At 39.7% G+C, this 13,042-nt stretch overlaps 1 protein-coding gene and 1 pseudogene across 1 annotated transcript; both read left to right on the top strand.

Moving 5' to 3' along the window:
• The first annotated feature begins 1,107 nt into the window (after positions 1-1,107).
• LOC139443681 (adhesion G protein-coupled receptor E2-like) lies at positions 1,108-3,566 on the top strand (annotated as a pseudogene).
• Positions 3,567-8,889: 5,323 nt separating this feature from the next.
• On the top strand, positions 8,890-12,241 carry LOC139444386 (uncharacterized). Its single transcript, XM_071225350.1, has 2 exons — positions 8,890-10,080; positions 10,631-12,241. The coding sequence occupies exons 1-2, from the start codon at positions 8,890-8,892 to the stop codon at positions 12,239-12,241; spliced, it is 2,802 nt and encodes a 933-aa protein (XP_071081451.1).
• Positions 12,242-13,042: the final 801 nt, after the last annotated feature.

Raw genomic sequence — 13,042 nt, forward strand, 5'->3', positions numbered from 1 at the left:
GACCATACATATAATTGTTAGTATATATCTCTCTCGCAAGTTTCAAAGTTGAACCGAGATTCAAACATACGGTTGCTGCTGGTTAATTCTGTCACACATTATATTCCAAATAAGGAGGATCTTTCTGTTTTCGGTGCATAGTTGCTCTTATGGATCTCAGGGTACTAGGAATTGGTAGTTCCGATTTTCTTGTATTCAACACAAAACTTGAAAAACTTGAAGAATTGTAGCCAGGTCACATGATACTATTTTGTCGAAACCAACCTCAATTTGTCATTGATTACACCACTCTGAAACAAGGAAAACGTTGTGAACTTTAGTGCACCCCCATAGTTGCATGAATTACAAGTGGACCAACTGTATTAATTAATTTATTAATTAATTAATTCCATGACATTTATTGGCCTAAATAATAATATGCATCTCATTCAATTTTAATTTCCTCTCTGAATGCCCAGGCTGTCTGCTGCAATGTATTGACTGCTCTTTCCTTCACCTGCAGTCTGTCAAGTTTCTCCTCATCTAAATCGCTCTCATTATCATTTCAATCAACAAATTTGACGTCAGTAGGTTCGTGAAGCGCTCGGTCAATCACTCGAGCTGTCGTTAACACCGATCGCATCGGACGCCTTTGTGACGCCATCATTACATACGCAGCTATACGTCTGAAATTTGGAGTTTGCAGATAATGCGTCCAAATGTTTGATGCTCTGTATCTCTGTAATAAATATGAATCAAAACATGTTACATGTAGTTATATGTTCCTTAGTTACTGTAGTATTACAATATCAAGAGACTTCAAAATGTGATTTTTCAACCATCAGGTCTCTTTTCTCCTTGTAGGTCACATGTAATTCTTCACAATTTCAGACATAGGAAAACATGTAATATTTCACCCATAATGTTTCTTTTCTCCTTGTAGGTCACATGTTATTCTTCACAATTTCAGACATAGGAAAACATGTAATATTTCACCCATAAGGTCTCTTTTCTCCTTGTGGGTCACATGTAATTCTTCACAATTTCAGACATAGGAAAACGTAATATTTCACCCATAAGGTCTCTTTTCTCCTTGTGGGTCATATATAATTCTTCACAGTTTCAGACATGAAAACATGTCTGGTGTCTTATGAACGCATCAAGAATGCTGACAACCTTGTCGTTTAATTTATTTACATTTCACACTTCTTCTCATGGCAAGTTACACCCTTGCATCTTAAAGAGAACGTTAAGTGGATTCATAGAATGTGACACTGAACATGACCGTGGCAGGACGACATTGGAAGTTGAGATACAACCAGTTACAACACACAGAAATGTACAGGACAAACTGATGTTGCCGCCAAGAAGCTTCGAACAAATATGTCCTTCCACTATGCATCTCGACATGTCACTTGCTTTTAACATGACATGCTCAATGGCTTCATTTGGTAGTCAGGAAGTTAACAGTGTAAACCATTCTGTCTTCATACATGGATATATAGAATGAATGGCCATGAATACTTTCTAGAAAACATGGAACCTACTTTATATGTCTAGATGGAGTTTTGAGAAGACGGAAAGAGATGGTAGTACATATGTCAGCTTATTCAGCCGTCATTTCTTGCTTCTACAACAACAACAGCGGTATGCCTATCCCTCAGCATAATCTTCCTCCTCCTCACCCTGATGGTTTACATCCTGATTAAGGAGCTACATACCGTGCCAGGCCTCAACCTCATCCTGCTGTCATCCTCCCTGTTCCTCGCACATGTGTTTTATCTGTTTGGAGCTGGAACTGTCAGCACCCCGACCATCTGCACCGTCATTGGAGTCCTCATCCACTACTTCTGGCCCGCGTCCTTTGCCTGGATGAACGTCTGTTGTCTACACATGTTCAGAGTCTTCACCAACCTCTTCTCCTCACTACATTTTGCTGACCACAAGGAGTCTCTGATGATAAAGTACTCAGTTTTTGCTTATGGCGTTCCCCTGGTCATTGTAACGATGACGTTAACCACCACCTACATCCAGTCTGGCTACACAACTGTTGGCTATGGCGGTCCTGCTCTGTGTTTCGTAGCTCCTGGATTGGTGTCACTTGTTTCCTTTGGTGGTCCTGCTTGTCTGACAGTCATCAACGGGGTATTCTTTCTTTGGACGATGATCTCCATACGAGATGGAGAAACAGACAAAGTCAGTCCTCAGGAAATAAACATGTAATCAACAACATTAGATTATTCAAACTGTCTACTATAACAGGCCTCTCATGGTTTTTCGGCTTCGTTGGCTACTTCCTTCAGAGAATGGAGCTGATGTATGTGTTCACTGTGTTGACAGCTGGCCAGGGCGTCTTCATCTTCTAACTCACCTCAAAGAATGGAAAGCCGTTTCTGATAGAGCTGTGTGGTTATTTAGAGATGCTCGGTGTCTGTATATCTAGCATCCAGGTATCTAACATTATCAGTATCTGAAAAATATGTTGACATATGTCGAACACATGTCATTTCTATTGAATATTGAAAGGGTTTTGTCACTTTTATTTCAAAGTCGTACTAAATTCACGTGTGTGCCATTTTCTATGGTCATATTTCACCATCTGTTGAATATGCTTTTTTATCATATAATGGGTAGGTTTCTCGGCAGGATAAAGCCAACGGATAAAAACGATATCCGTTGGGGTCATATGCGGATAGAGATGCAAATATCAAAGGTCAAGTAGGACTACTTTCACTGTTTATAAACAAACGTGGCGTCGCCCTCGTCATTCGGCGATCGAGTCAGAGATACAAATTCGGAATCTGGATAAACTACATGGATAATTGCTATCATTATCAAAAGAACAGTCTAATATACTGAAAATCAGTGTCTAACTGTGACGTAGCTTAGGCATTTTATAAGTTTTGGCACCTTTGGAGATATGAATTTCGAAACAATTTTGCGAGGGCACGAGGCCTAGCCGTGCGGGATCAGTAGCCATATCTGCGCTTGTAGACCTCTGCGGCTTGAAACCTTCTCCACAAATCAAAATAGTTAGATTTGGCCGAAATATGTTTGAATTGTTACCTTGTTTCGTTTTGTCGCTGTGTGTACATCTGACTACACTTCTTAACGTTATGACAGGACAGGCTCGCTAAATACAATGTTTGTTCCAAATGCAGGATCATTTACCATCCCCAAACACACTCGCGTGATAACCTCTATATGTCTTCAGGCTATTCGTATTAAATATTAATAAAAACGTCAACACCAGAGACTAATCAGCTTCGCTTAAGCGCGGACAGAGTTTTGATTCGGCCTGAAAGGCAAAGTATGAGTGAACCGTATATGAATGGATCTTGAAAATTAGCGATGACACCAAGTGCGAAAAGTGTCAGCGTGTCCGGCCCTACCGACAGCATCATCCACTCACATTATTTGCACACAAAAAGTAAGCATTGAGCTGTAGAATTCAAAATTTATATGGAACTGTTCAGATCAGTGCCTTGATCGTGTCTTGTGAATGTTGTCAAGTGCTATTCCAACAAAGTAATATGTTTGATGTTCCTTCAGTTGATATTGTTCTGCTGAAGGATAAAGTGGTTTGAGGTGATTAAACTGATTCCGGAATGTGGTTTCACACGCTTTGTGTAGGTGCTATGAACGACCCACATGAATGCAAATGTGATTTTTGAACAGTCATTTTTTTAGGTTTAGACAATATATATTTCAGACCATCTACATGATACTTGTTTCGTATCAAATATTCTTTCACACGATAGAGAAACATTGGGTTACAACATTCAATGTCTTATAAAAACTTTCGAAACATTTTACGGTAGACTTGTGAAGAACATTTCCAAAATAATGTATCAGTGACCAAAAATAATATCTGATGAAATTCCATATTTTCATGTCTACCCCATGTCTACCCCGGTGTTTGTTCAAGTGAACACTTGACTTGCCTTTACATATTATTGTGACGTTTGCTACCGTTGTATGACCGCTCACCTTTTCACGCACACCTTGTTTTATCAGTTTCTTGTCATAACCACATGTTTATGACATAGTCGGAATCGTACAATGGACTCTGCTTTGAATAGAGAGTTCTTATAATTATGGGAATGGTTTAGTCACTTTATTTTATATAAAGTTATATTTTAAGTGATGCATTCATATAATATTCACCGCTATTTTCACCGCTATTTTCACTGCTATTTTGGAATTTACGCATATTGAATCTGTTTCGGTGTATAATCGTGATTCTCTGGCGTTGACGTTGTATATTAACATACATTCATATCAACTATCGCATGAAGTATCTAACTTGTGACTCTAACGTGTGATGGAAGTGCTTCTAATTCATTTTGTAGTGGAATAGAAAGATTGCAACGATTCTTTTCACACATTGAGATCATTTGAAATCATTTTCGGTAATTCTCAATTTCATAGTTTGGTGGGTGTTTTTACATCCGAGGGTCTTTTTGTATTACACTAAATATTTTCATTTTAGAAAGACAATACTAATGATCGAAACATTTGGTTGAAAGCAGCTATAAGATTATGAGGAGAACATAAAATGTGGTTCGTTCTTTATGTAATATTGTATACGGTCTAGGATATTTTCACCACAAGGATTGCTCAAGTGATCACCGTGTCGAACAATTATTTGACAGCTGCTGTTGAAATTTTCTATGAATCCAATATTTTCCAGTAAGTTATGTTTCCGTTTAGTTCGAAATGAAGTCAACGGGACAATGGAATGAAAGCAATGGATCGTGTCTGTCTGCAAGGCAGTGAAGCGGGATAACTGTTGGGTGAGAATCCATGTATATGCTAGTCTGGTTTATACCTTTATGAGTGTATGCTTAGGCAGTATGCTTACATGTATTAGGTGTAAGTTTCCAGTTATCGTCAAATCGTCAATTTGTCAATTAAAAATGGATCTTCAATACAAATTCATGAAGACATCTCGACTTTAAGGTCGTGATTCGCAATTTGTTAATGTTGCATGTTAATGTAAGGCACACAATTTGGATGTTTGTGTATTTGTTGCGAGCATGATCAGGTACTCATTAAAAGACTTGTGGTTCGCCATAAATAACGTTTACACAATGATACGGCTTGCTGAAAATCAAAGTCAATGCGCCGTGGGTATACTGAAAACAGGTATGGTGCAAAAGGAAGTTGTCAGATGCTTTAATGTTCATCGAAACCCAATATTATCTCTTTGGAGACGTTAGTCCAGGTTTCATCTGGACAGCTCTGATGGACGTGCCTGGGTCTACAGGCGTCCAAAAGAATGTTTTAGCGGCGCTTGCGTTACTCAACGTCGTCAGTTTTGGGGTGGAAGTCTTATGACATCTCGTCGCCGTTAATGTCAATTTGAATGGTGTACGCTACCGGAATCTTTCGAGATTATGTTCAACAATCTGTGCAAATACAGAGACGTAACCGACGTAACGTCACATTGCAGCAGGATAATCACACACACACGCACACGCACGCACACATGCACGCGTTGTAAGATGGAGCGACGCTACAATAGGACCAGAACCAGCGGGTAACGCTAGGTGAGTTTGTCCAATCTTTGGTTGACATCTGGAACAACATCCCCAGGCTGTCCCCAGCATCCCCAACATCTGGTGCAGTAACTGCATCAACGCAAACAGTGGTCACACCCGACATTGACATGGTTAATTGAGTTGTGTCACTAATCCAATATTAGGGCATGTTGCTCTGTCTCCTGTTACCAGGTATGAGTTGTGTACATTAATCATGATAAAACATTGAACAGAGACGACTTATCAATTTTTATGTTGTTATTTGCCCCACTCTATATGAAACACGGTGACTAGTAGTATATATACAACCTAAGACAAAGGTGTGGGCTATCACTTACTTCCCGTCTTTGTGTAAGTCCCGAGAAAGTTTTTTAAGGGGATGTATCCATGCATTGAACGTCCGTTGACATTACTTTTCTATCGACACTAATTGTTAATATTCCTCTAAATAATACAATAACTGCGTTGTCCAATCTGAAATGGGATATGAAACAATGTCTGTAAAACAAGCAGTATGAAACGACCTATTAAGATTTGGCATTGCGAACTACAATCAATCTGTTGGACGAACAGTGTGCGTCAAAATCAAAACTACAACTGTCCCTCTGGGCCTGATTGTATCGCTAGATTCCATTTCGCCCACTTCATGTTTTCATAAGAGTAATGCATTAAATATGTCACACGTGTGGACGATTGGTCCTGGGGGTATTATTGCAACCTACAGGCGTGCCCTTGTGTCCATCATAATCACACGACAACTCAAAACACTAAACAATCGAAGGGGATTGGAGAAGTTTTCTGACACCATATTAAGGATACGATAAACTTAAATAATAGCTGTAAATGGGTTCAGCTTTGAGCCTTCACATTCGATGATACTGGTTCATGTCATGATGAAAAGCGAATTGTACAGTTTCGTAAAAAAAAAGAAGTTAAACATAACAAGTCTACGCCAGAGAATAGGAAGTCTCGGATATCCGCCAAAACAGATTTCACTGGAAGAAGAAGGCAAAACAGCGGCGAAACTTTTATATGGAGGTATAACTCACATCAGTGATTTCGCTGGATGTTTGCGAAAAGGGTAAGCATGTCCTGCCCTACCGGTAGCACCCGCCATTCATACAATTTGCATAAAAAATAGGAAATTTATTGCTTGACGCAGCACAGCAGTAATCCTGTCAAGCGATGTCAGCCTGTAAACCAGACAATCAAGTGATCGATTAACCAGAAATCCACTGACACGATATTATCATTATTTATTTTGTTGAAACTAATTAAAACGAAAAATACTGTGAGTAATGTGTTGATGTGAAGTGCCCGAAGTCCATTCATGTTACAATTACAGATGTCTCTAGCATCCCTGTGCCGCTCCCCTCACCTTTTTCAGTACAAAATCCGTCTTGCATGGCTGCGTTTGAGGCGTGTTGGTATCATAATGCTGACACACAAGCCAATCGCACATCCGTGATGACTGCTGTGAAGACACGACTGAATCGATAAACTTGTTAACGTGGCAACTGTTTCCAGTTCTCTATTATGTCTCTGTGTTTTTCCTAATGGCCATTACCTGACTGTCCAATCAACAAACACGTTAGGAAATGTAATATTCACATAAACTACAGAGTGACAAAATACAGTCACATTAATAGGCTGTTCGCTGATTCAAAAGGTCGTGAAAACGCAATTCGCCGTCTTCCCTCCAGGCTTGTTGTTCTGATATGAATGTAAGGTACGTACATCTTACACAAGTGTGTGTGTTAATATTGTTACCGTTCGCTCATATCGGTGATGTTGTTTTATTCATTTATTCGAATTGTACAATGTATATTGCTTGTTTGTTGTTTAAAGCCGCACGCAGAAATATTCCCGCCAAATGACGGCAGTCTCTACCTAATCGACAATCCAGTGGATTGACATCGATCTACTCAACTGGATGACATGCATCAACCAGGACAGCGAGCCTGACCCCTGACTACCATGTATGTATGTATGTGTGTGTGTGTGTATGTGTGTGTGTGTGTGTGTGTGTGTGTGTGTGTGTGTGTGTGTGTGCACGGACGGACGGATGGATGCATGGTTTGTGCTAATTAAGTGCCAATTCCTCGTGAAGCTTTAGCCAGGCATAGCCAGTTAACATATTCAGCAGTTCAAACATATACACATATTATTCTAGAAAGTTTTAGGTTGATGTGCAGAGTTAACCATTTGAGTTGTTATTGTTAAACGTTCTCAACATCTTCCCTTGGCAAGAGTGTCCACTGGCCTACATCAAAGCCAAGTTTCCGTCCTTGCCATTTCAATCGTGTGCTAAAATATAAGAGGACTATTGCACTTATCGTTAGTCATATTGGAGAACGTTTTATAAACTCAACATCCATGTTCCGAAAACGTGGTCGTTGCTGTGGACACAGCCATCGTGTGTCGAATTTGCGCTGGAATTAGTCCAAACATTATGCGAAGACAAAATATTTTTGGTGAGAGGGGGAACCTGCGATTGTAGTAGACTTGATATTTTATGGGCGACAGCTGCAAAACCATATTATCAATTAAAACTGTTATTAACTATAACTATAATATATTTTTTTTAAATAGATATCTTTAGAGGAATGCATTTTTTGTGACCGACAAAGTATTTATTTTTATAACCAGTCTGAAGCATAAATATATTTTTTCAAGCATTCTCTGGGACAATTCTTTTTCTCGATAAAATCAGGGCCATTAAGAAAACGAATCTTGACAGCATCGAAGTCTATGCCTAGATAAGAGTGTCAAGTGGTTTTGTGACCCACGATAAATGCTGAGGGTAAAAGATAAGGTCAACCATTCGATGATACTAGTTCATTTCATTGTGACAGCCGAATTGAACAGTTTCGCCCAAAAAGAAGAGAAACATAAAAGGTCAGCGCCAGAAATTAACCACTCTAGATTATCCGCCAAAACAGATTCCACTGGACGAAAAGGGCAAAAGAGCGGTGAAAATTATAGAGCGGGATCACTGACATCAGTGATGAGTAAGCGTGTCCTGCCCTACAGGTTGCACGCTCCACATACGCAATTTGCATGAAGACGCAGGTGTTGCCTAACGTCGCTCATCAGAAAATATGAGCGACAAAACCCTTTCCATATTCATAGGAAATATCTGCCAAAAGCGGAGTAGATTAAACGATCCATCTTTCATTTTGTTTTAACTCCTCCCCCAAATTCTTAATTATACTGTGTCAAAGACGAGGACAATGTCATACATCTTGTTTTATAGTGATAATATCAGTGCTGTAATGTGTATTGTGTCTAATATGTGTTATGGTTTGCTTAACTTTGCTGACATATCGTCCTCAAATTTCAGGTGGTGACAACAGTAGTTAACCCAATGGCCTACACTCAAGTCCTTCTTTTCCTTCCATTGTTCCTCACGTCATCTACTATTATTAGCGATGACGTCAAATCCCTGATATACATGCTACAAACTAGGTACTGCGGGCGATCTCTCTGCTCAACAAACACATCTCATAGTCCTCCATCATGTCCGTCACAGGAGCAGACAACCGTCGGCGTTTCTTCTGGAGTGACCGATCTCAACGCGGCTGTCGAAAACTTTACTTTAGATCCATCAAATACATTTTACACTGAGACCAGCAGAGAATTTACTACCATCAGCCCAGGGAGCGACACATCTAAATCAGCTGCTGTAACGGAATATGTTAAAAAAAATATGATATCACAACGGTGTGAGCCTTGTCATCAGTGTTCATGTGATGATAGTTGTGTGATATTTGGAAATTGTTGTGCTGATAAAGAGATTGGCGGAAAATATCATTTTGACTGTGAACGTATCACAACATATGATAACGAGATTGAATCATTTTTGTTCCTAATTGTAACAAAATGTCAGCAAGATGCTCCCAGCTACACTGAAGACCTTGCTGAGAAATGCGAGCATGGAGAACTTGGGTACGTCCAAGATGGCCGCCTGGTGACGGCGCCACATCCCTTCAACACCAGCGTCACCTTTAGAAACAAGTACTGTGCCGCGTGCTATGATGTCAACAACTACACACCATGGGACGTGTATATCAACTGTCCAAAATACTTCGATTCATCCAAATACACAGACATAAATTCCTTGATACGTTCAGCAAAGGGTCTAGATTGTTTAGTTTCAACTAATATAAAGAATAACAGCCATGTTCATACATGTATTTCTGAAAAAACGTTGGTATCAACTTGTAATGTAACTGGACTTTGGCAGGAATACAACAAAAGCATAGAAGAGGCGTGTCACTCCTATTACAACCCAACACTGAAAAACTATAAAAACATCTTCTGTCATCTATGCAATGGAGAATCAGAGCAGGAACTGAAATGTCCTTCAGTGTGTCATACATCCAAGGTGAAAGGAGTGGTCTTCATGCCATTTGTTGCATTACTTAATTTTGAAAATTTAGATGCAGAAGTTGTTGCAAGCCCAGAGATTCTAAGGGGCAAATACGACTCCATAAAACGATTTGGAGACCAGACACATGCTCAGTGCAGAGATGGAGATATTTATGACTCATCTTCCGTAAGTATTATATAACTTCTATTATTATATTACATTACCAGAAATGGGATAAAAATGCAGTGATTGAGGAAAAAGCAGATGATCAATGATATATTTTCGGATGGCACTATCAATACTATTTACAGGGAATTTTTTTTATTTATTACCATGAGGGTCGAGATAAACGACTTAATAAAAAAACATGCAATTATTACTCCAAGTGTTCTATATCGTTGATGCAGATAGATCCCCTTTTATAATAACATAACTGATGAAACATTCATTTGTGTAATGACGTCCCACTTGATGGTGAGAAATGTGGATGCTATAGCTTCGGTATTTAAGTGGTAAAATCTTCCCTATCACTACAGCTTATTCTTATTTGGGGATAATAAAGAGATAATGTGTGTATTATTCTATTGAGTTTACGAACCTTGTGTTACAATTAATGCATTTCGATTGTTTTCACTCGAGTTATAAACACGCACATGAAATACTCTTTATTATCTTTATTGACGGATTACTATGCTGTGTAAGATCTTAAGTTTGAAACCATGTGGTTTCTTTTCAGAAACGATGCCGCGAAACGTACTGTCCTTTATCAGACAGGAAAGATAATTCGACATGTATTCAACTGGTACCAGATGAACATTTGATCCTCTCCACATGGAATGCCACACTGTCATTTAATGAAGATGTCAACATTTTACCTTTCAATCCACCCACTTTTCTTAAGACTAATATTCAAAACTTGCTAAGTGAACATGGATTCTTTATCTATGAAATGACAGCGAATTCTTATGCACGTATCAAGAATGCTGACAACCTTGTTGTTGATGAAGTTCATTTACAGCTCAAACTTCTTCTCATGCCAAATTACACCCTTGCATCTTCAAGAGAACGTTTAGCTGCTTTACACAATGTGACACTGAACATGACCGTGGCAGGGACGACATTGGAAGTTGAGATACAACCAGTTACAACACACAGAAATGTACAGGACAAACTGATGTTGCCGCCAACAATGTTCGGACAAATGTTACATTCTTCTATGCATCTCGACATGTCATTTAGCATCAACGTCCCGCTTGCTTTTAATGTGACATGCTCAATGGCTGAATTTGGCAGTCAGGAAGTTAACAGTGCAAACCAGTCTGTCTTCATACATGAAGATACAGAACTGAATGGACATGAGTACTTTATATCAAAGCAGGGAACCTACTTTATATGTCTAGATGGAGTTTTGAGAAGACGGAAAGAGATGGTCGCACAAATGCCAGCTGATATAGCACGGGCATTTCTTGCTTCTAAAATAACAACAGCGGTATGCCTATCCCTCAGCATAATCTTCCTCCTCCTCACCCTGATGGTTTACATCCTGATTAAGGAGCTACATACTGTGCCAGGCCTCAACCTCATTCTGCTGTCATCCTCCCTGTTCCTCGCACATGTGTTTTATCTGTTTGGAGCTGGAACTGTCAGCACCCCGACCATCTGCACCATCATTGGAGTCCTCATCCACTACTTCTGGCTCGCGTCCTTTGCCTGGATGAACGTCTGTTGTCTACACATGTTCAGAGTCTTCACCAACCTCTTCTCCTCGCTGCACTTTGCTGACCACAAGGAGTCTCTGATGATAAAGTATTCAGTCTGTGCCTATGGTGTTCCCCTGGTCATTGTAACGATGACGTTAACCATCACCTACATCCAGTCTGGCTACACAACTGTTGGCTATGGCGGTCCTGCTCTGTGTTTCGTAGCTCCTGGATTGGTGTCACTTGTTTCCTTTGATGGTCCTGCTTCTCTGACAGTTGTCATCAACGGGGTATTATTTCTTTGGACGATGGTCTCGATACGACTCAGAAACAGACAAAGTCAGTCATTGGGAAAGAAACAGGCAAACGACGTCATTACATTCTTCAAGCTGTCTACTATAACAGGCCTGTCGTGGTTGTTTGGCTTCATTGGCTACTTCCTTCAGAGAGTGGAGCTGATGCATGTGTTCACTGTGTTGACAGCTGGCCAGGGCGTCTTTATCTTCCTCTCGTTCGTTGTCAGTAGGCGGATCCTCAAGCTAATTAGAGACCATCTCAGAAGTCTGTGGGCGAAAAGGGAGAAAGGCCATGTAAACACGGCGGACACGTCAACTGCAAGAGATGCTTCAATGGTGAGCCGGTTGTGATTTCAGTCATGAAAACTGAGAACTTATTTACATACCACACACAATGTGAAGCATATAAAGGTTGATCTGTGTTGATGCAATATATTTGTTTCTCAATAAATGTCTGTTGAAATATATTAAATTCGACATTAAACGCATTTCACGCATTGCACGCGTGTTCAAGTTGATTTGACATGCCACGTGTATGCAAATATTTCGTCCTTCACGTGGTTAAACTCCTCCATTCCGCAAATGTCCAAATTTAGTAAAAATAGGAAAATATGTTTCTGATACAAGGGTTTTGACGAGGGGAATTATGTCTGCATAATTAGGTAATATTTATTATCTTAACGTTGATTTTATTTCGTTTTCTTATAAAATGTATATATCCTTCATGAAATCTCAGATTCAAAGTAGCTTCTTCGGGAGAACAAAAAAGGCAAAGATTTGTTTCGTGTACTCCACATGTTATCATCATGTTTCTGTGATTGAATATGATCATTGGCATCAAAAGCAGCATATTTACTGTGTTGCATATTTTTTTTAAATTTTACTTTACTTGTAGCAGCAGAATATCTGCACTTGTACAAAGCAGACGTATGTTGAAAGTAACATATAGTTCTTGGTTCCAACCAAATCAATAAATGTGTTATTGTGTCACTTGATTGTCTGGTTCGTTTACAGGCCGGTGTTGCGTGGCAGGAGTAGTGCTGTCCGGCGTCAGGCTACAGATACTTAATTCTCTTTGCAAATTGTGTGAGTGGCGGGCGCTACCGACAGGGCAGGACGTGTTTACTCTTTCCAGAACACCTGCCCTTCCGT

Source organism: Haliotis cracherodii, unplaced genomic scaffold (genome assembly GCF_022045235.1).
Source record: "Haliotis cracherodii isolate W230 unplaced genomic scaffold, xgHalCrac1.p SCAF_5, whole genome shotgun sequence".
NCBI classification, from domain to species: domain Eukaryota; kingdom Metazoa; phylum Mollusca; class Gastropoda; order Lepetellida; family Haliotidae; genus Haliotis; species Haliotis cracherodii.